The sequence below is a fragment of the Xiphias gladius genome, chromosome 21, assembly GCF_016859285.1.
Source record: "Xiphias gladius isolate SHS-SW01 ecotype Sanya breed wild chromosome 21, ASM1685928v1, whole genome shotgun sequence".
Lineage (NCBI taxonomy): Eukaryota > Metazoa > Chordata > Actinopteri > Istiophoriformes > Xiphiidae > Xiphias > Xiphias gladius.
In genome coordinates this window covers 13,767,666-13,793,740 of record NC_053420.1, presented here as the reverse complement: position 1 = coordinate 13,793,740, position 26,075 = coordinate 13,767,666, and the positions used below count along the sequence as shown (strand labels likewise).

Below are 26,075 nucleotides of genomic sequence, written 5' to 3'. Positions count from 1 at the left end.
TACTGTAGAATGCAGCCTGTTGTAGAGGCTTACGCTCTATTACTCCTTGTGCAGACCTCACAGGGTTCTGCGCTACACGAACAGCAGAAAACTGTAATTTCCCCTAAGCACCCCCCTAAAAAGTATAACACCTTACTGAATTCACACTCACTTACTAAAGGGTTTCCTCCCGAAAATAATAGTATTGCTCTACTTTTCCCTACTTCAATGATGTATTCATCTGTCAGGAAGATATTACCCTTTTTCCATATTGCACGGTGCACATAAGGGAGTTAGCTGCTTAGCGTTAGCCTTTATGTTCAAGTGTTTTGAGAGTTATAGTCCCCATCTTCACACCTCAGACCCTGGAATCTGTCCGACACCCTGGGTGCCCTGCGGTCGTATGTAAGATTGAAGGAAGATATGTACAGTAGAGTTATAGCAACAGCTGTTCTTCCAAAGACTGAGAAAAAAAAAGAGGAGAGGAGAGAAAGGGAATGCATTCCTGATGGATTTCTCATTTCGGCCTTTGGCCAGGATCTCATCGCATCACTTTCAAGCTCGCCGCTGCTTGTAAAACCCTCCACATATCACACAGGGTTCCTCATCCTCTCTAGGGAACCTATGCCCCGACAACAACATTAATCAATCAGCCACTAGTAAAAAAAAAAAAAAAAAAAAAGGTCCGGGGCACAGCTCTCCTCTTACAGTCATTCACACTCCCTCTGAACCCCCCCTCCAAACTCCTCACCGCATGCTAACTGTTCATCACACTACAAACATGCAGTTGGGGTAACTGATTCCACACATGTCTTTGTCCATCTTGAAACCCCCCAACACGCAAGGATGTCCTGTGCCTGAATGTTTAATGCCTCACTCAAGGGAAGAGAAATTTATCTCATGTTATAGGACAATATATTAGTTTTGTGTGTGTGTGTGTGTGTGTGTGTGTGTGTGTGTGTGTGTGTGTGTGTGTGTGTGTGTGTGTGTGTGTGTGTGCACAAGAGGGAAATATGGACAAGAGGAGGGAGAACTGAAAGCTACATCAATAATTTTTATGGAAAATCTACTCTAACTCATTCTGATAATATTAATTTAGAAGTATATTCAATTTTGCATTTTGTAGACTGTGTTTCAACAGTTGTAATATGGTTAAATTTAGCCACACACTTGCGCAAACCAAATTTTTTATAGTAGATGGCGTGTACAAGTGCATCATTGTAGTGCAATTCTTAGACATCACAGAGGACAGGAACACCTCAAATGTGAAAGAATAATCTATGCCTGTATTAGCACCAGTGTATTTTACTATCTATAAACAATGCTAATATTAAAACATGAAAGCAAGAGAAGAAATAAAATGGAGTGACTGCTGTCTCTTTGCTGTTAGATAATAGACTTAAATGATGTCATGTGAAAACCTACTGAATTTGAGTCATGGCTATAATTTGTTAATGGTGTTTTCCTCATAATCTAATTCTTAAATGCTTTGAAAGTCTCAAAAGGTCAACTGAAACTTAATTTTCTGAGAAGGTTACATAGAAATAGGGCTGTGGTAGCAAAAAAAAAAAAAAAATTGCCCAAAGTTGCGATGCAGTTTGGTGAGCGTGTTTGCAAGAATATATGGGTCTGTAGCTATAACTTTTTATGAGTCTGATAGTTTTGTCAAAGCATTTCCCCAAATGCATCTCTAAGGAGTTATTGTTCTTAAACTACTGGAGTATCACACAAACATTTCAGCGTTGAACCTTTTTAATGGACATTTAGATAATAAATATAAACTAAATGTGGAAAAAACGAGTTTAAAAATGAATTTTCTGGTGTGCGTTGTTTGTATCACACCATTCTGAAATGTCCACCAGCTGGGCTTTCACATAGGTGCCCAAATGGCCCATCACAGGGCAGGAGAGAGGAGACCCTTTGGCCTGAGAGCAAAGCTTCTCCAGCACAGCTGCAATGACGCATCTTCCAGATGTCGTTCAGAGACTAATCGGTGTTTGGGGCTGAGAAAGGAACTATAGGCAGGGGGTGATGAAGGGGTCTCACAGACTCATATTTTAACTTGAATTCGCGTCCAAAGTCATGGTTCACTGCTATCCGTTTGTCACTAAACATGGCGATAAAGTGGAAGGTATTTTTTTCAGGTTGGGACCAGTGGTAAACTGAACTGGTGAGGTGCAAACATGGCTGCACTGGCACTCAACTGCCACAGCCCAAAGCTGTGTTGTAAATTAAACTGCTGGAATCTTGTGGAAGTGATGAGTGTTTGGCTTAGCACTGACTCAGAACAAAAACTCATAAACAGGGCTAACTCCTTCGTGTCTGCCCTTGCCTGCCATTTTAAGACCCTTTCACCATCCATCTTTATCAGCCCCGCTGCCCCTTTCAGCAGAGCTCCTTCACCACCACGAGCCTCGCAATGGTTTTATCACCCCAACTGACAAATTGTGGGATATGATCCATATCTCTCAGCAATTAGTTCCAGGCTGTCTCGGTGGGAGGGGATACTGCCAAGTCTACCTCCAGTATATGCTCCGTTGATGCAGTGTGCGCTGCCACTTTCCATCTGATAGCCCCTCAGTCTTAACAGGAGCAGGCATCAAAGACGTTCCGTGAGCTATTAGGGAAGAGAGCAGCATTTGTGTACGCTCCCTCTGAGGAGCGGACAAGGTGAGGGTAGCACTGGGGGGGGCAGGCAATAGGCTGCAGGCCGCTGTAAATCAGCACTCACAGATGAGGCAAATTACATTCTCCTCTATTTAGACTGAAGTTTTTAAGAGACTGACTCCTGAGTCTCGGCTGACGCTCATCATCTCAGCATGCCGCCGCCGGCTCACTTTACCAAATCTGTCACATAGATCCTCTTTCATTACCAATAAACTTTCTGCATGTGGCTGTTATAGTTAGTGGAATCTAATAAGGTATAAGCATTGCTTTTTACGAAGCGTGAAAATCAGTTTGGTGAAAAGTTTCTCTCTTCATCTGTGGCTTGTGCCGGTGTGTTGATGTATGGAATGAGCACAGGAAAAAGATTTATTTGGAGTGTGAATTGGCCCTCATAGCTCTATGTGAAACACCGGTACAGCCAAATTCAAACTCATGCTGATGCTTTTAAAACGGTTTCCAACATAGCTAGTGAAAATATAATTCCATGGGGAGGTATCAAGGGGTAATACACAGTTTCCTGATTGTTATAATATCAGTCAAGTACCAGTGGCAAGAGAGAAAAATCACAATGGAGCTGAGTGGTGTCAACCAAACCCAACAGGCAACTGTATTCCCGCCAGTATGGGTTTATGTTTCATAAAGGAATAAATAGGATTTGTGTAGATTGTAGGGGAGAAATTGTTGCAATGCATCAGTGTGAATGTTCTAACAGTTTCTTATTATTAGAATTTAAATGACTTTGGTACAGTGCTTCTGTACTCCTGATACTTATCAAGCTAATCCCACTCTCCTCTCAAATTCACACTCCTAGCTACTTTAATTAGCATATTGCCAGTCTGGAAGGCAAGCAGGGAGGGAATCAGAGAGAGAGAGGGGAAAGAAGAGGGGAAGGAGAGAGGAGGAGGAGGTGTGTGTGTGTGTGTGTTGGGGGGGGGGGGGGGGGGGGGTATTGCGTGGTATGAGACAGAAGAGGATTTGTATGTTGAGGATGGTTGCATCACCCCTCTGTGTTTTTGTGGATATGAAGTCAGCAGCCCATTTTGTTTTGTCATTATCTCGGCTCTTGGTATTCATCTACCGAATGTTGCAAATTGGCTCCTGAAATGCGTCACGTATACAGTACTTGTCTTTGACAAAATAATTCATGGAGGATTGTCTGAACGGGGAATTTTGAAATATGAGTGATCTTATTTAAGAGAAACATCCCAGAGAGGTTTTTACTGCAGTGCAGTGTCACGCGTTTACAATGTGGTATTATCACTGATCAGCGATAAGAAAATGCAAAATGCGTCTAGATCGCCAGGAATCGATTCCTTTGGCTGAGTGTGAATGGAAGATTAAAGGCAATGAACCGACGCAAGCAGCCACACTTGAACTGGAGACTAAAATGTAGTGAATGTTGTGGTTGCAGGTTTTTTTTATCCGATTGCAGGTTTGAGGTTTGTATCTAAACCCTCTTCTGATTGTGCTGTAGAACAACCTTCACCCCTCGTCCTCCCCCAACTGTGTCTTCCTTCAAGCTGTTTACAAGCAGCGCTAAGCTTGACTTCTATAAGACGGGTTACTGCTCCTCTATCCGCCTTCCCTCCCAAAACTTTCTCCTCCACGATCCAGAGATGCGGTGCAGACATGTCCAAGTGCACTGGAAGCAGGGAAACCTTTTAGTCCGTGAAAACAAGACAGAAGTGAGCCACCCGAGTTCGGCTGCACACTTGTAGGTAGGGATGGATACACGGAGGAGCGCTGCAGCTCTCTGTGCTGCAGAGAATTAAACCGGATTGGGGAAAGCAGAGGAGAATCTGTGGTCCAAGGTGACTTTGTGATCAGGTTCCAGAGCGCAGCCTCAAATCCGCAGCTTCAGGCTGTGTGTTAATTTGTGTGAGAGCACAGGTGTTTATGTACAAGTGTGCCCATAATGTAGTGTGTGTGTGTGTGTGTGATAGCGTAGGGGCACTTGTGCGCATGTGCATCACCACTTGTGCACATGTTTATCCCAGTCTGTGCTGAGAGCCTGATGATTGTTGGAGAAGGCACTCAGTCGGTGACACGTGCTCCTCTTTTGTCCCATTTATGTATACGGTGTTAAAGTGCACACACTGCACTTGGCATTGTGCACAATAACTCAGTAGAGCTGCAGCCTCTTTGGTAGTTTAGCTAAGTTTAGTGTATTAACACTTTAGCAAGCCTGTTCAGAAAACTGTCGATTCCGACAAATTATGAGGAGTGACTTTGTTCTATGTGAGTTTTTCTGGCAGCTGAAGGGAAGGTGATCAGGCAACCTCGTTGCCTAGAAATTTTAACCGCAAATACGTTTTCAAAGAAACATAATGCTGAATGGATTACACTTGTTTATCAACATAATAAGAAAACATATCTGCCAAGTCACGAATGTTTACCGACAACTTATTTCATTTGTCTTCCCTAAAATATCTGCTAATGGCAACTAAAGCATGATTAAACGTATTTTTTGTTACATTTAGCCATGCAAGGCACTTGTTCAGGGTTCAGGAAAGACCATGGTGTTGGTTTCTGTCCTGTGCTCGTACCCCTCCAAACAACTGTCATACAGTAGAACATAGCAATTACATTTCCTCACAAAGAGTCATTTGCAAAAAAATTTCAGTGGTATAAAAACTCAATTTCAAGGAGACGGAGTCAGATCAGAAAGGAAACAACTTTGCAGGAGTTTCATGATTACTGGCTGAAAGAAGCGATGTAATGACAGGTAATGAGTGACAATTTTTTGTGTAATCTCCCTGGTCTCAAACAAGACTTTTTTAAATTTCCGTAGTTTGAAGGGGGAAAACATAAAACAAGCTCAATGTTTATGATAGATTTTATTTGCAAGAATATACAAATTTACAGTGGTAAACACCATGAGAAATACTGTTGCATCTTCATATTTGTTAGGGAATTTATTTTTGCTAAGGAAATGTCTAATATTATGGTAGAGAAAAGCGTCTTCAATGTCTAAGTGTTTTGTGTCTGCCATGATGGAACACCTCCTTCCTAAGCTTGGATGACAAAGGGGGAAGGAAGTGAAAGTGCACAAAAAAGAGGGGTGGGGTGAGTGGATGAGGTCGGAGGTGAAGTGGCACTGTGGGGTGGGGTGATGGGGAGTGTGTGGAAGGAAGGGGTGTGCCCCCCATGCCCCCTCCCCTGGGCCAGGCAGCTGTTTGTCTGGCCCAGTAGGAGCTTAGTTCAGACCTTGGACCACGCTCCACTACATCCCAATAGCAGAAATTTCACTGGAGCCACACACCACATTTGTTTTGGAATATCTGATTGAGGGATTCAAACAGGGTCTTTAGAGGCGATTGGGCTTGACGTAAAGATTTCCTATTGGTTTTGCAGTTGCATTATTGAGGTTTTTTTCTCGATGCAGTCGTCGCCTGTCGTATCCCATTTTCTTTCTAGTAAGCGCTCACGATTAAACCGAACTATAAGCAAAAAAAAAAAAAATCACTGGGTCTTTACTGAGGCGGTGACTGTGTGGGAAAAGAACCACATTCAAATTAAGATCTCTGTTGGGCTGAGATCCCTTGTAGGCCTATACGAGTTTATATGTATGTTTGTGTGTACAAAAAAAGAGGCAGCCCCCGAAAAGCAGTGAGTATGTCGCTGTGTAAGTCCCCTTGAAAGTGTCCCTATTTAAGACCTGTTTAAAAGGGACGCCCCCTCTTTGTGTCCACTGTTCTCCGTGGCGTATGGAGGGGCTTTTGTCCCCCTCTTTCATGTGTTCTCACAATAGCCCAGGCCATTCGAAACACAACAGTAGATGAACTGCGCTGACAGTGTATTAAACTCTGATGAATTGCCTGTGCGAGGCATAGATCAATGTCCTTCAACCCTTAGCACACAGTGAAGCCCGGGCCTTGTCTTGGGTAAATGGAACAGGTTGCTGGCTCTTTTCAAAAGGGCCTGATTATATTCGTGTTTTGTTGAAGCAGAAGCCTTTTTAGAATGTGTAAATCTTTGCGGTTCAAAAGAGTCCTATTTTTCCTCCTTTCATTCAGGGAATTGACATTGTGTGTCTGCGCTTTAGTGCTGCTCATTTTGCGAGCATTTTGCTATTTGCAGCCATAGAGCTCTGTCTCGACTCTGAAGTTAAAACACTTTATTTAAACTGACTTTTAAAGCTTTAAAAACAACCACATTAAAATAGCACAGTAGTAGCATACCAGTTAATGTTTCTGTGTATCTCCAGAGCAGTGATGGCCTCTCTCAAAGCATCTAATGGTTTCACAAACATACCTGAGGTGTGTGATGTTGAGACCAGTGGCCTACCGCTGACCTTTAAATGACTTCTTCCCTCTGAAGGAGGCTTAGGGCAGCCTGTTTATATAAGATCACAGCTTCAGCCACTTAAGAACAACAGGGACAGACCACTGAGCCTCTGTGGCAGCTCCCACAGGGACTGCTGACTCTCAACTACCACCAGCACCACCACTTACACTTACACTGACACTAGATCAATCACAGGTGGCAGAAGCCAGCAGACTCTGCAGAGGGTCTTCTGCAGTCAAATGCTGAGTAAAAATGAGTAAAACAAAGAATTTGAACTGTGCTTTGTGTTGAAATTGTGTCTTTTCTAAGACTTTAATTTCTTCCTTAGGTGTGGTTCAGCAACAGACGAGCTCGGTGGCGTAAACAGGCCGGGGCCAATCAACTAGCGGCCTTCAACCACCTGCTTCCTGGAGGATTCCCACCCACAGGGATGCCAACTTTACCCACATACCAGCTACCGGAGTCCAGCTACCCCAGCACCACGTTATCACAGGGTAAGACCGACACTTCTACACCCAGACTCTCACAAAACTGTTCCATCTGAAACATTTAATCTAATTTTGGTAAAGATTACATTAGTGCTATTTATTTGTTGTATGTCATCCATATGTTCAAGTTAACAACATTATAGATTATATGTGAACCATGTAGTAAGTAGTTATCTTTACAATCACAGCTTTGTCACAGTGCGACAGAAACAAGCCTTCACTTCGTTTCTTGCTTGTTACAAGAAGCAGATTATATCTGTCTTTTGTAACACTTTGAATGTATAAAGATATGTTTATTGGGTAAAGAATTTGCAGGAAGGACAATGAATGTTTGACTTACGACCTCTCGAGCTTCCATTTTGAGGTTCCTGTTTGAGAATTTTAAATATATTTACCTCGATTTGTTCTTACTTGTGCACTTTCGGTGTTGTGTTTTTTTTTTTTTTGGTGTCAGAGGGCAGCAGTACATTGCACAGACCCCAGCCCCTGCCTCCGTCCTCCATGCACCAGGGAGGTCTGAGTGCTGACAGCAGCTCTGCTTATGGCCTGTCGTCCAATCGTCACAGCTTCTCCAGCTACTCCGATACTTTCATGAGCCCCTCAGCATCCAGCAACCATATGAACCCTGTCGGCAACGGGCTCTCCCCCCAGGTCAGTCCAACAGGCTTTACCTCAATACGCCACATCTATATTTTCACGTATAGGTAGTGTTAACATTTTTCAGGCTTCTTCCTCCTCATCTCACTGTTCAGAACATGTAATTGTACTTGACTGAAATTAAAATTCAGAAACAGCATGTTCAGCAAAATAACTGCCAGTGTGGGCTTTTATGTTCGGCTTCCAAAGCCCTGGATTTATTCTAGCTATTCTAAATTGCTACATTTGTAAAACAATTGGATTAACATCAACAAATTAAAATTCATCTTGATAGTACCGCAAGTACTCAAGCTTCTCCAAACAGCGGTTTCGACTTTCCTGGGACGTCTAAATCCTGCACAGCGCGGTGAGAACACATGCAGATGAAATAATTAGCTAAAGCTTATAAATGTAGACCCATAATCTTCTTCACGTAATTGTCTGCAGCTGGAAGACTCCAGTGTTATGTGTGATTTTCTTCTTGTCTTTACCGCATCATTTCCAGACAGCTCAATGTACAGAGTGACAGAGGGGTCGAGCTCTCCAAGTGTGAGGTTTTCTAGTCCTGCAGGTCACCTCACCTGCCCTCGTACACTCCTTCTTAGGTTTCTAGGTTTCCTACTTGTAGTTTAAATCTGTACAAGCCCCTAAAATAACCCCCACCCCCCCATCATGAAAAGCATAATTTCTGTGCCATCCGAATGTGCGATACTGTATGTGCAGGTTTGTTTGCTTCCTTTTCTGAAAAGTGCTGGATTTCACATGTTAACCTCTTTGGACACCTCCATTAATGAGCGGTTAAATGTGACTCTATGGTAAGGGTTGAGCTTTAAGTAGCACAGAATGAAAAATGATTTGTATTGATGCACATAGTGTGTACGGAGTGAATTATACACAATTACCCATCAATACTGGCCAGTCTTGCCCACCCTCACCAACAAGATGTGGTTAACAGGCAGAAAATAAGATTGAAATGGTGTGTAAAGAGTTGAAAATGAATTTCAATGCTGCATTTGTCCACAATTACCCCGTCGTTCACACGTGTTTTATTGGGAGTTTTTTTTTTTTTTTTCTTCAAATATTTCTCAAAGCAGATTGGAAACATTCTTGGTATTACCCTCTTTCTTCAGAGAAGAAAGAATTAAGGATTTTGTGACAAAAAAGAGATTTTCTCTCCTGCTGGAGCGACGGAGGATAACATGGAGGCTCACAGCGTGTTTGATTGTTAATCGTGGCACAGGGGCTTTAACTGCTAATGCTCTCACTGCAAACCTGCACAAAAACACCAGGAACATGGAGTCGTTTTTTTTTTTTTTTTTTTTCATTAATGGCTCTCTCTAATACTGGCATGGGGTACACTGTCGCTTTTTCTCCCTCTCTGCACAGGCATTCAAAAATGTGTTGGGATATTAAACATTTCCTGTCATAGTGAGGATTAGAACAGGAGCCTTTGGGCAACTGTACAGCATGGATTTTCAGTATTCAATTACTCTATCAAGTGGGTTTGATGGAAGTCTTTATGAAAACCCACCTGAAATAGAGTTTATTTGTTTATTAAGTCATTCATTTATTTTAAAGTTAAATTGTGGATTTTTTTTTTTTGTTGAGGGGGGCATATGCATGTGGTGTGGATGTCTTGATGTCTCACACCATGTTTGCACTGCACAGAATTGAAATGTATTGAATGCCTGCAGAATGCTGTATGGCATTCCTATCAGTCTCTCAGCATGGAGATGAATGTTCCCACTGACAGCAGAATCAGAGTTCACTCTGTGGTGTAGTGTCCTGCTGGGCTGGGCAGCCCCCCCCCCCCCCCCCCGTCAGTTCACAAATATTCAGCTATCCATAACACAGAAAACACAGAAAACAAACATTCAGTTTACCTTATCCAAGTAAGACTTTGTTTTGTCTTTGCTTGCATTTAAACTAATTTTACTTTGGAAAATTTATCGACACTCGTTTGACACTTTGCAGTTTATTTTTCATGATTTACAGCATGTTTTTCCTGTCCTGTTTTCCCGTCTCTGTAATGGAAAAAAGGAACACAAACATACACTCTATCGAGTTGGAAATGAGAATTTGACAGCATCTGTTTGCAGGAGATATGCTCGTGCATTGGTATGTGTGAGCTATTTCTTCAAGTGTCTGGCATTGATGGCCTAGCGGTTGCTGTAAAGATTGACAAAAATTCTCTGATTCCCAGTAAATGGGCTGCAGTGGCGAGGTGCCAAGTCTGTAATGGAATCCTGCAGCGTTCAGCAGTCCCGACAGGAGCTCGCGTCCATCCCAATCCCATAACCTATCCCGACAGCACACATTTTCCCATTACAGGCGGTGGAAAAGCTATCCACACTCAAACTGGTTGCTGTCATTGTGGGATATACAACATGTTTGGCCAGTCGAGGGAGGCAGTATATTAGAGGTGGTGAGACTGAAGCTGTGCATGGCTGGGCAAAAGGTATGAAACCAGAAGTGTGTTTTGTTGTTGGTCTTGTTTCATTTAGCGGCACAGCAGGTGTTGGAAAGAAGGAAAGGCAAGGGCACGGAGGACAGGCATTCCAGTATTTTTCAGCCATCTTTACCTGAAGATTTAAGCTTATGTCTGCCTTTTCATTATTGTCTTTTTCATTTTTAACGTTTCATTAGAAATAGGCCTTTGTGTCGACCTCTTTGGTGCTTATCATAATGCTTCAGATTTGAATTTTGCATACTCTGACTAAAAAAACCAATAAGCAATATTTGCTTTGGACAGACAGCATTGCTGTAACTGAAAAGGTCACGCTTGGACAGCCAAGACACAGTCATCTCTCAAGAATATTGTATACTTTCAACAAAACCCAATGATAGGAAACTCAAAAGAGCCTTCGCCATACTTTTAAAATGATTCTTTGAAGCGGTGTTCATGGGCATTGCTTTTGTGGGGAGACATTTGGGCTGAATTCCTCATTACTGCATGACAGGGACACCTGCTGGGAGAGGAAAGAAAACAACTGAACTACACTTGACAGCTGAAGCCATGCACGAGGAGCACAGTGGCAAAGCTTGGGTTTCCCTCCTCAGAGAAATGGAAAATAATGACAACAGGGAATAAAAAGAACAAAAAGCGTCTCTCTTGCAGACTAAAAGTGGGAAGTGCACTATTGAATGCATGCGGTGGTGTTGTATGGTGTTAACAGATTATCCAACATGATAGGGAGTCATGATAGGAACAGCTGGAGTCCGTGAACTATATAGGGTTGGTGGAAAGAGATTTTATTGCTGTTTTGATGAAGGAAGTTCGCAAAGTTTTGTGAGGAACTTTTTTTCTGTTTTGCAGTTTTATGAAAGTGTTGTGTGTTTTGGAATGACAAGGATGTGTGTGTGTGTGTGTATCTGAGGAGGGCCTTTGGGCTGTGTGAGTGGGCTGGGCCTCCACACACACACACACACACACACACACACACACACACACACACACACACACACACACGTACATGGGATCAGAGGCAGAGCGGCTCTCACCCCTGCTTCCCTTTGATCTGTGTCCCCAGGCCTGCCTGCCCGCGCGGCACTGCACCGTACCACGCACGCTGACACCATGCTCACCAGCGACTCCCCACAACTGTCTGAGAGAGATAAGCCAGGGGAGACTCCAAACTGTGCTGCTGCTCTTCCATTAGCTAGCGCAGACGCTTCTTTTAAAAACGGGATGAATTATTTTTAAGAAGCAAGCTCTGCCGTTGCCAAAAAAAAAAAAAAAAAAAAAAAAAAAAAGAAATGGAGAGGGGAAAATGTACGGAACAATCTGGAGCTCTGGCTTCATTCCGCCTCCCTCCCTGACTTCTAACAAGACATTCTGCACCTGAATACCAATGAGAGGGGGAGATTCATGTAGTCCCCCACATTATTAAAACTTGGGCATTAAGCCTCTCACCGGGCACTGTGTCAGCTGGCAGGCTCCACTGACAACAAATCAAAGGGGATGAGCACATAGCCTGCATTCATAGCTCAGCCACTCACAGTGCAAGAGGGGGAATACATACTGGTTAATTAGAACTCCCATTAAAACAAATACTGTTTCAATTTGGCAAGTATAAAAAAAGATGTAAGAGGCTTTCAGAAAAAAGAGACCTGCTGTTGGCAGCTGCCAAGAAAATCCAGGGACTGTAAATCATATCCACTGGCTAAACTGTTTCTCAACAGATTATTAGTGTTTGCTGTTTTTTTTTTTTTTTTTGCAACACTTTTGAACTCTGAGGAAATATTCTCCATCTATGGCGCCAGAAATGTACGTCTGCACACACCATGGTCGTTGTGTTGTGTTGGCCCTCATCCTCTATATGATATCTTATTTTGTTTTCTGCAGTTTGCAGAGAGCTATATCTGCGTAGCTTTTATGAAGTAATGTTATAACTAACAGTACTTTTTTCACTCTAAACTCACAGTGCCACTTGTGGAGCACATCATGGTCATAGCTGCTGCTTTACATGCAGAGCTCATTTGCAAGTAGCTGAGACAGTACCGCAGTTTACCAGCCGTCTGTCCACTTCAGCCATTTGTTGCTCACTGCATCTTTTAGGTCTCTCGAGCACCCAAGTGAAGCCATTTTCCTTTTCATTCCAAAATATTTTTGGTTGGAGCTTTGTGTATTCATCATCTATTTTTCACCTACCAACCTTCCTTCCCTCCATTTGGCTTTTTGTCATCCCATGATGCCTTGCCAATAGTGATTTGCTCTCTCTCTCTCCCTCTCTCTCTCCCCACCTTCCTCTCTTGCTCCAACTCTCTCCCCTGGAGAGGCAGCTCTTCTCCCTACGCCCAGATGAAAGGCTAGGGCGGACAATAAAAATGCTATTTAAATGCAAGGGTGTTTGTGTGCGGGTGAGAGATATTTCCTGCTGAAAGTGAGCTGCTGCATCCTGATAAATAGTAAATATAAGGGAATGTGATTTACATTTATCTTGCAGAGGCAGCCAATATGAATTTCAGTAAATCCTAGAAGATGGGGATTTAAGGAGCAAAATGACTGAGACTGATTCACATGCTGTGTGTCCCACGCAGTTGAAATGCCTATAAGGTGGAGAGTGGTACTGCCTTTATTAAAGTATAAGCACAGACATCGATCCTATCTAAAATACCTATTACACACAGGCAAACACTGTGTCACATGCTCATCTGTGGAAATTTCCATCCTCATACGCACATAATTCGAAGGTGACTTGCAATGAAAAAAAAAATATATATGATAATAATAATAATAATATCTACTTGTAATAGCAGGCTGCTGGGCAGGTGAAGTGTCGGTGGGGAATGTGCTGGGTGACCTATCTCTACGGGGTCAAGGGTCAGGGTACTGAGGGTTATGCGATGGCTGGGGAAGACGGAGGGCTGGTTTGCTGTGAACCTGCCCTGCTAGCCCGCGCTTTGGGATGTTGTCTAGCTGCATGTGGTTCCTGTTAGTTCCAGATGCCACTCTGACAGGTGCATAGCTGTGATTAATACTCCATCTGACTTTTTCTCTCACCCACGTTTTCTCATTCTGTCCCTCCTTCCCCTCTGTCTCTTCCTGCATGTCCCTCACTGGTTTCTTGACTTTCTCCACTTAACCTCTCATTCACTGTGCACTCATGCTCGTGACCTGTCAGCAAAGTTGATCCAACATTCACAGTTTTCTTAGCCTTTGAAAGAAAAAAACAAAAAAAACAAAGCTGCCAGCATGCTTCATTTCACGTGTCTCTTTCTCTCTCCTCTTCTCTTCCTCCTGACAATAAGATGAGAATATGGGATGTGGTTGGGTCCTCAGCTGGTTGTCTCATGCAGCAGCTCTCCCCTCTCAGTCTCCAGCTGAGAGCTATTTCACTATGTATTTACATGTAATTATGGCTATGAGGTGCAGATATTAACACTGTCAAGAACAATTTGACCTGACATTTTTCACTAGACCTGGCCCCTGCTGTTTTTAGCAAACAACCCCCACCCCTCTCCTCCTCCTCCTCCTCCTCCTCCACCCCCCTTTTTTCTCCTTCACCCCCTCGATCCGCCTCGCTTTCCTTCTGGAGCTGCTCCCTCAGACACACACAGGCCCTGCCTCGCTGAAACCACTCTCCTGGAATCAGAAAATCTGCCGTTTAATTTAGTGGAGGCGTTGGTGCAAGGTGCAGAGAGTTTACGTCTGTGTGTGTGTGTGTGTGTGTGTGTGTGTGTGTGTGTGTGCGTGCGCGTGCGCGTGTGTGTGCGTTCGTGTGTGTCCGTGTGTGTCTGTGTGTTTGTGTGTGTGTGCGCTTTGAAGGGGCCTCTCTTGTTCCCAGTGGCTGAATCTATCCCATAGTTACTCAAGCATATCACTAGCAGAGAATAGAGGATTGCTCCCCACACGTTCTCCAATTGCAGTCCAATAGACGGCATATTAACCTCTGGTTAGTGCGGGGCCAAGTTTATAGCTTATACTGTGGGATGTTTACGAGGGAGGGGGACCTTCCTCCGGCTTGAGCAGCTGTGCTTTCTTGAACACTAAGGCTAGCATGGGCTAAAGTGGGCTAAAAAGGATTTAGCTTAATGAAAATTTGCAAAGAGACACAGAAGAGGTGCGGGTAACCCTGAAATAAGTACGAATTCTAGTCCATTTCCACTTGTTTTTGCCTCCTTTGTATGAGCGAACAGCTTCGTGGAGCACAGGGAGAAGAGACACAGGCGCAGGACGGCTAACATGTTGTGATGAGTGACAGCTTGTTCCAGTGCCCGCTAATCGTCCTCATCTGCGCCTGACTTGTCAATGCCCAGATTCTGTCAGTGCCAATCAGCCACTTAATTGAACACAATTAGCACCCCACCCCAACCCCCCATACGCCCCATATTCTTCAAAGGCCCGTTTCTCTCCCTCCAGCACCAACCCCCCACCCTTCCTCCCATTCTACCTCTCATTTTGTTTCTGTCTCTTCATCCGATGGCGCTGGTGGAAGACACTTTTCAGTTTTTATTAATGTGCTGCGGCCAATTAACACAGTGGCATACAGGCCCGAGCCCTTCATCTGCTGCCTGCCACCATCCCGGCTGTCTGCTGTGGCCCCACGCCACCCCTCGCGCCACCTCCACCGTGACCAAAACGCTTTAATTCAATTTATGCAATCACTGTTATTTTTAAATAGTCATTTTGTCTGCTCAGATGAGGGGCCTTGCTGCCCGCTGGGCTGGCCCTCTCATGTGAGGGATGGGGGAAGGGTGGGACGTTGTGGGAGCAGGAGTCGACTGACTCGGGGTGGAAAGTCCCTGATATTTTCATTTGTTATTTACTTCTTTCATTTTTGGTTTTGTTTCAGGTTATTAGGGGTTTGATTCTGATTTTGTGAACAAGGATTTGAGGCAATGAAAATTATATTTTTATTCGACAAATTTGCTCTCATGCACATATATTTTTAAAAGTCTATGTTTAATATTTTGGCTGCTCTGAAAGTCAGACTCTTTCCAGTCACTGGATCTGTGTGCATCCCAGGGTCACAGAAATAAGCACTTTTTTCTTCCTGTAATCACGCCCTCAGGACTGGCCTTCAAATATTGATCTGAAATTCAGTGCCATCACTGTGGATCTTTAATCATTCTCTGCTGAAGCGAGTATCAGCCACACAGATCTGCTAAGGTGCAAGATGCTATTCTGCACCACTCAGATAACTTACACACATTTGGAGTACTCATTTTTCCCTGTCTGCCCCGGTGACCTCTGCCTAACTTAAAGGTACATCTTGGGGGCATTTTGATTTGGGCAGAACGGAGAGCTATCGGTGACAGAGGAACTAATCCAGTCTTGCGCAGATTAAGAGTATTTGTGGAGTGGGGTGTATTGGCGCTGGCGCTGGCGCCGGGAATGGAACAGAAGGGGCTCCTATCAGCTCTCCAGGCAGGCTAGCCCTCAGGCCAGTGCAGTCCTACAGGAGTCTTTGTACTTCCCAAAGCCTCCACTTTTCTTCTCACTCACTCTATATCACTTTCTCTTCTCTCCTCTGCCCCCCTCACCCTCTTTCTATAGGCTCTCATATATTCACTGCTCCATTTCCTCTCTTGACATTTGTGAATTTGTGTTGTTTTAGTCCAACACAAGAGTTCATGCGCCTACTTATTAATGTCACTCGCTTGAATGGGGACAAACAGTTGCAATATGTATTTTGTGAGTCACAGATTTGAGACGCGTGATGTCCATAGTGCTAAGTATAAAAAGACATAAATGCTGCACATTACAGCATCCCCCAAGATATTAGAATTAAATTGTTGAAGTGCAATAACACAGACAATTTTTTATAAAAATGTGGTCCTGCAGCGCATCTGCATTGTCTTCCTTCACCGACAATTTTCCCTTCTTTTTGTTTTTATTTTTCTTTGTCTCACTCGCAGTGTTCTGCTCTCAGCTCTGTCTCTTTCACATTGTTTTATTCTGGCAAGAAATCCAACAAAGAACAACCCGTCAAACATTCATGCAGACAAAAAAAAGTGTAATTTGACTGTTGAAGAAATTAGGGAGGTATGAAAGGGCCTCTTTTTGTGTCTCAAGTGCACTATTTATTTATCTGAAAGGATGCACATTGTATCAATTTACACTTCCCCATTCACGTCGCCACAGGCTGGAGGGCTCAGAAGTTGAGAGAATTAATTACTTTTTTATTATTATTTATAAAGTAATCTATCTGTAGAGAGGGAGCGGAAAAAGGAGAAGAAGTGGGTGAGGGGAGGGGGGTGTGAGAGAGGCAGGGAACGCCCTGGAGCATTGTCCTTTAAACTAGGTCCTGGCTCACATTATCTCCCAAACCAGCACTCACACAACGTCAAACAACAAACGAACTCTGGGCTGCTGAGGACGCTGTATGCAAGGAAAGAGAGGGAGGTGGGAGGAGGGGGGGAGAGGGAGGGAAGGAAGGAAGTAGAGTTGCGACGCAGGGAAGCAGTCTTTCTCAACAAAAGTATGATATAAGAAAAGTAATGTGGTTAAGTTTTTTTTTTTTTGCTCAGCTCTAAAATTTTGCACTAATTCAAACTCCACAAGTCTTGTGTAATGTCCCTATGTGCATACTGGGATGTGGTGTAATTTAAAATTTGAGCTACACCCTGGTGCAGCAGACGTCACTCGGTGAAACGCCATCAAATACTGTAGCAACAAGAACCTTGTTGATCCAAAATCACATTGTCTTAATGTCTATTAAACTGTGTGCACTTTATATGTAAAAAAAAAAAAAGAAGAAGGCAAACAAAAAACTTTGTATTCCTCTCTGACAGTAAATATGCTGGCTAGGAGTTTGAGGGGGATTTTGAATCAACACCACAGCAGGAATACCAGACTTTAATATCTATCAAGTTTAGTTTTACATAGAAATATGTGAAGGTATCAAGCTGCAAACCTTTTTTACGAGCTTATGTGACGAAGTATCATTTAACACTTGAATTTGAACTGAAAGAACTTTATGGGGACATCAAAGTAGCAATTAAAACTCTCCTATGGATAACATAAGAGATGGGGTTTGAAGAACTCTTGTTGAGAGGCTGAAGTGACTCTAACTCAGTCCGACCCGGTGGCTGATAGATGAGTTCACATCTATCTGCACTTTCATCAGATTGGGGGGATGGTTTGGAGACGCAGCATTGATTTTTACCTAGCAGTGTGAGCTAAAAATACAACTGACACACAGCGAAGGAAAACCTTATTGGTCCAGAAGAGAATTACCTTATCCCCCCTAGCAAAAGACAAGATCCTCTGTTTTTTTTCTTTTTTTCTGGGAAGGATGTCTGAAGGACTGCTACATCCTCACAGATTACAACACATGTCAGACTCTAAAGTGGGTGATCCATCCTAACTCACTAAAATAGAAAAACTGCAGCAATGTCAATGATAAGAAGTCATTTTCTTCTGAAGAACTTTTATGAGCATGAATAATAATCGAGCCAATTGTTGGCTATTCTATTTCATAAGGAAGCGATGTAATCAAGCTTCAATTAACCAATGACTAAAATGGACTCACACCCTCCAGCTGTCTCTCTTAGGACACTTAACCAGCAAACCCCCCCCCCCACGCAGCCATCGCAAAGCATCAGGACATAAACTTCTCATCTTCCTCTGAGTGTGCAGCTCGGCTCCATATGGGAAGGAGCATCACATGTGTCCAGCATGAAGAGGGCCATGAATCTCCCTCTTATGGATACATGTCACATGCTTTGTCCACAGATGTGGAAGGGACGATGGGGGTTTCCATATTGATAGAATTAACATGTGGAAATGACTAACCAGCCTTAATGTTTCTTATGTGCTTCGAGTGCTTCGAATTTCCTGGGAGGCCTTTTCTAAAAATATGATTAATTTGCAGAATATGTTTAAATTTCCCTCAGCGGGATATGGCTTAGCGCATCATTTGTGGACTATTTGGCCTGCCCTTGCATTGCCTATATGGTTGTGTCGTATGTGTCTGTGTGTGTGCATGCATGCAAACATATGTCTGCATGTGTGTGTCACCCCTGTGTAACCACCTCCATGATGGGCTAATTGGTTTAGCAGCCAAGGGGCCAAAGGCCAGTGCAGCATAGCGAAACTCAACATGAACCTGATGTTGAAAGGGAGGCTTCCCTGCAATAGGAGGGAAGCATGTGTGGGACAATTCCCTTTTTACCACCCTCTGCCAACAACACACACACACACACACGCTCACCACTTTCCCTTTTTCACTTAAAGAAAGTCGCAGCATAAGAAAACAAAATTCTTCACAGTGTTCTGGGCCACTGTGCTTCAGACTGAAGTAGCACTAGAGGTAATCTCTTCCATTTTTACATATTTTGAGACCTTCTTCTGACGAATGTCACATGCTATTACATTAATCTAGAATATTGAATTGGAAGCTTTTATGCACTCTGAATGATATACACACTGTAATATTCAGGCGAGCCCCAACCTGCAGTATCAGCGGGGCCCTCAGTAAGGTTTGTGGAGCCTACTTTGTGTGGGGATCTGAGGGGATCATTTACCAGTTCCAACTCCATTACTATTCATGAGATGGGTAGGCTAGGGGCGAGGGATTAGGGACTCCCTTGGTGCTTGTTGTGCTGTAGGCTCAGGCTCAGGCCTCAGGCTCCGGGACAGGGGCTGTCTGGCACGGATGGTGGGTCTATTATCACCCTGGGACCCTTCTGTCCCACAGCAGAACACTTACTGGCAGTGCCAGCTATTGGAAACAGTCTCTCTTGTTCCCTTTCTCCTTTTTTTAACCTCATCACCCTCCTTGTATCCATTCCCCTGCTCTTTAAAAAAAGATGCAGAAGTTTTTCCCTTTCCCTATTTTAAAGTTGAAATAGCGTATTTTATCAGCATCTTTACCGTGAAGTTCGAGGATGGCACTATATTTTCAGGAAAAAAGTACTTTCCCTAAACTCTGTCAGTGCTTTGATCCTCAATTTTCCAAATTTCTAACATCCTCCGTTCCCCCTCAACCCCCAGGTGATGAGTATCCTGAGTAACCCCAGCGCTGTACCCTCCCAGCCCCAGCACGACTTTTCCATTTCCCCCCTGCACAGCAGCCTGGAGAGCTCCAACCCCATCTCAGCCAGCTGCAGCCAGCGCTCTGACACCATCAAGAGTGTGGACAGCCTGGCTTCCTCCCAGTCATACTGTCCCCCGACCTACAGCGCCACCAGCTACAGCGTGGACCCCGTCACTGCAGGCTACCAGTACAGCCAGTACGGCCAGAGTAAGTAAACCCGGCATTAACATTTATATAATGAGTGCTTCTGTCTTTTTGTGTGTCCGATGAGAACGGGTGATTTGTTTCAATCCTCCTTTTAAATTGGCTAAATTTAAAAAGCCTATTAAGTGATGCCCATCACCCAGGCAAGAGAGCCTCCTGACCTTTGCACCCCGGTTGGTTAAAGAAGACACGTGCTCTTGATAAAGACCCCCCTCACCCCACCACCACCAACACCATCCTGCTAGAGAGCTGCCTTAGTCACACCCCACTCAACTTGGATGGGAAAGACGAGAGGGCCACTTCAAAGAACGGCACACCCTCAGGGGCCACAGTGTCCTCTTGCCCACCTCTCTCTTTCCCTCTTTCTCTTGTCTCCATCACACACTCACATACACACACACACACACACACACACACACACACACACACACACACACACACACACACACACACACACACACACCCCTAGGGCAGGAAAGAGTTTGCTTTATTAGATTAGCATAATTGACTGATGCTGTCACAGCCATTCATAATAGGTAAAATGAAGCACACTTCCCCAACAAGTCAGCCAGCGCCAGCAGGCCGACATTTGTTTGTATTTATACGCAGGTTCTAGTAGTGATCTGGCGTATTGTGCATGTGCTGGTTTTCTTTTTTTTCTTTTTTTTTTTTATGTGTTTGTGTTGTGGTGCATGGATGCACGTGAGCATGTGCCAATCCGTCACGTTTTGTGTGTGCGTACCAGTGTTTTGTCAGCAGCACGAAACTGATGGCAGTGCGGATGTGAGCTGATGTGAGGTTAATTAAGATGGTGATTGAGCACAGTGGATGGGTAATGAATGGAGAAGAGAGGAGAGAGCTGCTGTCTGAGGATGAGAATGATCGGCCATGTGGAGTGTGGAGGGCATGAAATCAGAGATGCCAAGTGTAATGAAGACTGGCACATAGAACACACACAGGGACCCGTCTGAGTGACAGCATGGAGACTTTACCAGGATGCACATGCTCCGTGCCAGCAGCGTGCCAACCTCAGACAGGGGACAGGGGAGGGGTTTTTATCTTTCACTCTCTCTCTCTGTGAATTGTTTTTCATTTGACTCACCGGCTTCTGCCACAACTTATTTCAGCCTTAATCAGAGGAATGAAATGGGAGTGAATAGGACATATGTCTCAGGAATCTACCACCTGTCTGACATATGTTTGTTTTTTTCTGTCTTTTTGTGTCTGTGTAGCTGCTGTAGACTACCTAGCTAAGAACGTGAGCTTGTCCACCCAGAGGAGGATGAAACTCGGAGACCACTCGGCCGTGCTGGGACTTCTGCAGGTGGAGACGGGACAGGCCTACTAAAGCCCTCGGGACACACCCTGGACCTTCTCTCCTCCACCCTCTGCCACCCTCCTACATGCTCCATCAAGTGTGGACTCCAACTCCAGCTCGCCTCTCTGCTGCTCGATCTGCAGCCCCGGCCATGACATCAGCGCACAGACATGCAGCCTCGCTGCGTATCGGAGAAAGTGACGCTTGCGGGTGTGACAAGGCTCTTCTGGGAATGGAACTAAACTTTTAACACCATTGTCAACCACCAGGCGGCTCTGCACGCTCTCCTCTCGATCTTTGGGCACCCCTGCCTGCTCCTTGTACTCGTACTCCTACCCCAAACCCTGTTTTGTTTTGCTCAGAGGGCCAGACAGGACCCCAGACAACCCAAGATTGGTCGGCTGCCTTGAGCCGGGTTCCTCTTTATCATGGCTGCAGTCCAGCACACATTTAGAGCCATCAACAACATGTACTTTGACCTTGCTGTTCATAGTAGTTAACAAAGCCAATATCATTTGAGCGACTCTTATTCTTGTTCTTTTTTGATATTGTTAAGATTATTGTTGCTGTTATATGATTATGGTTAATGTGATTTATGTTGTTCTTTGATTCCATTCGTATCTCTTTTCTCTGTTAGATGTTGGTGTGTAAAACACAGCGGATGGCTGAGACGATTTGGGAGTGAGTGTCTGTTGCGTGTGCATGTTTGCGTGTCGGCACAGTCACACAAGAGAGGATGATTTTTTTCCAAGCTGCTGTTCCTCTGCCTGTTCCCCGAGCTCTAATGTTGGTGAGCGATTTGACCTTCCCACTTCCATATTCATCTTGACATTCCTAAAGAACTTGGCCACTCTGTGGGAAATCTGGCTGGATGGATTCTGTAGGGAATTAAAGCAGTGTTTTGGTGGCCAATAGCTTTCCCCTTCTAACCTCCACCCCATCCTTAGCCCCGGTCCATGGGGAGGGGGGCATTGTTTGCAAAAACAGGATTGGGGAAATTAATGTATTTTGTTTAGAAATATGGACCTTGCCAAGGAGGGCTAACTCAATACCCCCCCTCTACTCCTCCCAAATCCCCATCTGCCAGGGAATCCTGTGTGACTTAAACAGTGTAAAGCAGATTAAATCACACAAATATAATGTCAGAGCTAATTCATAGTGACCCTTCCCATTACCAGCCAGTATCTCTGTTTTCATAGAGTAATTAGCACATTTTGTAAATGCACCGTCAGTCGGTTTCCACTTTCAGACTAAATAAGCATTCCTTCGAAACATTCCTCAGGCTCCATTTACGAATATACTAACGCATTCCAGCGCTTTCTGTTATGAGATTAAAAATCACACAAGCTGTGCCATTCACATGCACTCTGGAAAATCATATAATCCAGTCAGTTGTGAAAGGGCACAGGTAACACCACTGATTGGCCCCCCTCTCTGGTTTGGACCGGAGCCCCTTCTAATCCTCCACTTTGACATACTCACTGAAATGTACAAAAAGAAGAAAAAAAAATTAAAGAATAGTGAATATGAGACATTTGTGTAGCACTCATAGTTGACTCGACACGATCCAGGACCAGCTGTTCCCTCGAGATGTGTGTGATTTTTTTCATTGGCATCAGTGTGATATTGATGATGTTCACAGAATTATTAACTTAATCTCAAGACAGAATTTGGTCCTTAGTCGCCTTTAAAAACTGAAAACTGTACAGTAGCTGGAGCAGATTGTGTATTGTTTGTTTATAAAGAGTATGTTTTATACTAAAACAAATCTATGTCGAGTGGTAGGTAAGCAAGGGATCCGTGGAAGTAAATGTTTAATTTGAGTTTCCTTAACTGGCTTGTTTTCTGTTGGTTTCCTTTTAATTGTATTTAATTGGTTTACCTGTTTTGACCAAAAGTTGTGCTTGTTTTTGGCCCAGGTAAGAATGAATTTGTACAAAATTAGTAAATTCCATTACAAATGTCACAATGAAAAATTGTATAAATGAGGATCAAACTGAGCTCAATGGAAAATGAAAGCTTGGTACCACAGATAAACTCCCTGGACCACAGGACCACTGTATATTTGAATAGGTGGCTGGATGAAACGTCTTTACCTGTCAGAGCATATTGAAGGAGTTTTTGGCCACCAGTGCAGACCAGACTTGACTGGCCCACGGACCTAACGTACCTGAACCCCTGAGCCTTCAGTGTGGGACTCTGCCATCAGGTTCAGCGTGGCGATGATGATGAAGCTGGCGAAGACAGCCGCTCTGATCTGGGGAACTGAATTGAGTCTCGTTTGATTTGTGGACCAATAAGACTTCAGGCAGTTAAAAGTCAAAGTAACGTTGACTCCGCACTGAATTTCAGCAGTACCAACTGCTCCGCTTAGACGCCTCACTCATGTGTATATTTTAAAAAGGAAGAATTTTAGAATCGTCTTTAGTGTATCAAACCCATTTCTAACACTTGCGTCAATAAACATTTGGATATTTAAAGCAACTCCTTACCCCCCTCCTGTCTGTTTGACCCTTAACCTGTTTAGTTGCTTTCTGACACCTGTGCTTTGCTTTACTCCCTTTTCTGTTCCGCATGTGTGTATATTATCATGGTATAATTTATTCTGCTGTATGAAGTATTAGAATAGTGGGAAACTTGTATTGGTATTTACTACCTTCAGCCTGTTGGTGTGTTTACTGTAACACTGGCGTAACTGTTATCAATTAAAGATCCAAAACTGATTTCTGCCATTTGTCTCTTTTTTTACTGTGTTTGTGTTGATTGTTTTGCATGTTTTTTAACACATTCTGTGTCATCTCTAATCTACTACTATGTATGTGTGTTCTGGTGAAGTAGAGCTGACAGAAAATTAACCAACAGCTATTTTGATAATTGAGGAGCCATTTAAGTCATTCATCAAGCTAATTTTCTGGTTCCAGCTTCTCAAATCTAAGAATTTGTTGCTCTTCTCTGTTTTATGTCATTTCGAATTGAATACCTGTTAGTTTTAGACTGCCGGTTGGACAAATGTGAAGACTTCACCTTTCATTTAATAGAGCGAAAATATGACAAATAATCCAAAAAAATTAAGTCAGCCAATTATTTCATAACGAAAATAATTGTTAGTGTGAAGTTTATGAGTGCGTCTGTGCACATATGCACATATACATATGCACACAGTCTTTGCATGTTTATGTGTGTCCTCCATGTGTGTTCAAGTACATTTGTGGAGCCAGCAGGCCACCAGTGACTGTTCCAGCGCTGGTGATGTGATTAGGGAGCGATGAGAGCCCAGACTTCCCAGACTCAGAGACACAGAGTGAGAGTGTGTCTGTTTGCAGCTGTAGGAAGTCATTCATTCTGCCCGCTGACCAGCAGCGCTTTCCTCTCCCGCTGCTGGCCGGGGGAATGTTGTCTGCAAATCTCTGTGGTATGGTGTGAATGCAGGGGAACTAACCGGTGTAGTATGGAAGCATCCGCTGTGCTTTATATTACATGTCAGAACACTAGCGCTGGTTCAGTTTTTACCATCAGCACGGTTGGAGGTATGTCAAACACACCTTGGGTGTGTTCAGTCAGTCCTGACTGATTTTAAACATATCTCAAACATGGCTGATATATATTTGCAGTTACAACAGCTATAAAACGTCTATAAATAATCTTGTGTAAATAAGCAAACACAGCAAATCATGCCAAGTTGCGCTGTGAGAGATGTATTTACATTTTATATATCACAAATAATAACCAATACTTTACTGTTTGCAATTTGCAATTAAATGAAACTAATTAAATGCATCACTAATCACAATTATTAACATCATTAACATCAAATTATATTAGGAGATAAATCTGATGTTTAAAACTTCTATTCAGACTGTGTTATCATGAGGTAACTATCATTCATGTTTCATACTTTAAATATTTAGGAGATTTGAACAGCTCAGTGTGTATAAATAGATGCAGAATATTAGTATTCCCTTTAGATTTAGAGATTCAAATCATCTACAAACTGCAGTGTTATCACTGTGTTGTATCATCAAGGCTCAGTTAAGTTTGACGCAAATGGAAATTCTCTTTTAAGTCTAATTACAAAACACGCTTTTAAAACACCGTGCTTTGCAGGGTGGGTTCTGCAGAAGCATGTTGATGGGGCAATTTCAGTGGTCAATTATTAAATCAATTCCAAAGCACATTTTTCTATATCAGTTCCCTGTGAGGAGACTGAAGGATTTCAGTGGATCTGCTCAACACATTTAATATGCATTGTTAGGTGGGTTTCTGCCTGCTGTGTGTCATCCCTCATATATTCCTCTGGAAGTTTGTGTTCTGGTTGTCCAGATTAGACCTTGGCATGTGCCATGGTTGTCCCCTTTGCTCCAGCTTGTCTCCTGAGGTGCTGGCCCGGGAGTTTTGTCTCCCTCTGGTCCGCTGTCACTCAGACTGGACAAGGTGGCAGCTCAGACAGTGCTGTGTGGGAGAGCTTTGTGACACTTCCCTCATCTCCTCCTTTGATCCCCTAATTGATTGACTACAGGAGCAGAGGATAAACAGAGCCCACAAGAGCCGATTCCACTCGCCTCTCTGGAGTGGTTTAGATAAAGTGCAGAGGCCCGAGCTCTCCGTTCCTCCTCGCCCCTCTCTATATGGACATACGGCCATTGAAGGTGGCTCTGTGCCACGGTAGCTTAGCTCTGGGCTGTGTCCTCAGGCCCGGGGCTTGCGTCCTGCCCCTGTGCATAAATGGCTGGCGGTAATGGGTTTGTTTAGATCACAGGGATGGAAATGAAACTCCTGAGCCTCACTGTAGAGACCAGGAGCCCCTATCACTCAGGAGGCAGCGATAGAGAAGTCACAACCTCAACCTCGGTCATACTCACTTTCAGAATGAGCCATGGAATAGAGGGTCTGATTCAGATCTAATTTAGGACCAGGCTCCTCAACCTGACCATGCTGTGGTAAATGACTTGCTTCTGAAGAGTCAGGAAAGCCATGAAGAAGAAGGAGGAGGAGGTGGAACACAAACAGCCAGTA

The 26,075-nt window shown here is 43.8% G+C and overlaps 1 protein-coding gene across 3 annotated transcripts in view; it reads left to right on the top strand.

The window, feature by feature from the left end:
- pax7a (paired box 7a) overlaps positions 1-21,092 on the top strand; it is a 44,665-nt gene extending 23,573 nt beyond the window's left edge. For all 3 annotated transcript variants that reach the window (XM_040159525.1, XM_040159523.1, XM_040159522.1), the window contains exons 6-9: positions 7,262-7,427; positions 7,876-8,072; positions 19,498-19,747; positions 20,977-21,092. In XM_040159525.1, coding sequence (XP_040015459.1) covers positions 7,262-7,427; positions 7,876-8,072; positions 19,498-19,747; positions 20,977-21,092 — 729 coding nt within the window. The remainder of the gene's footprint in view (positions 1-7,261; positions 7,428-7,875; positions 8,073-19,497; positions 19,748-20,976) is intronic.
- The last annotated feature ends 4,983 nt before the right edge of the window (positions 21,093-26,075 follow it).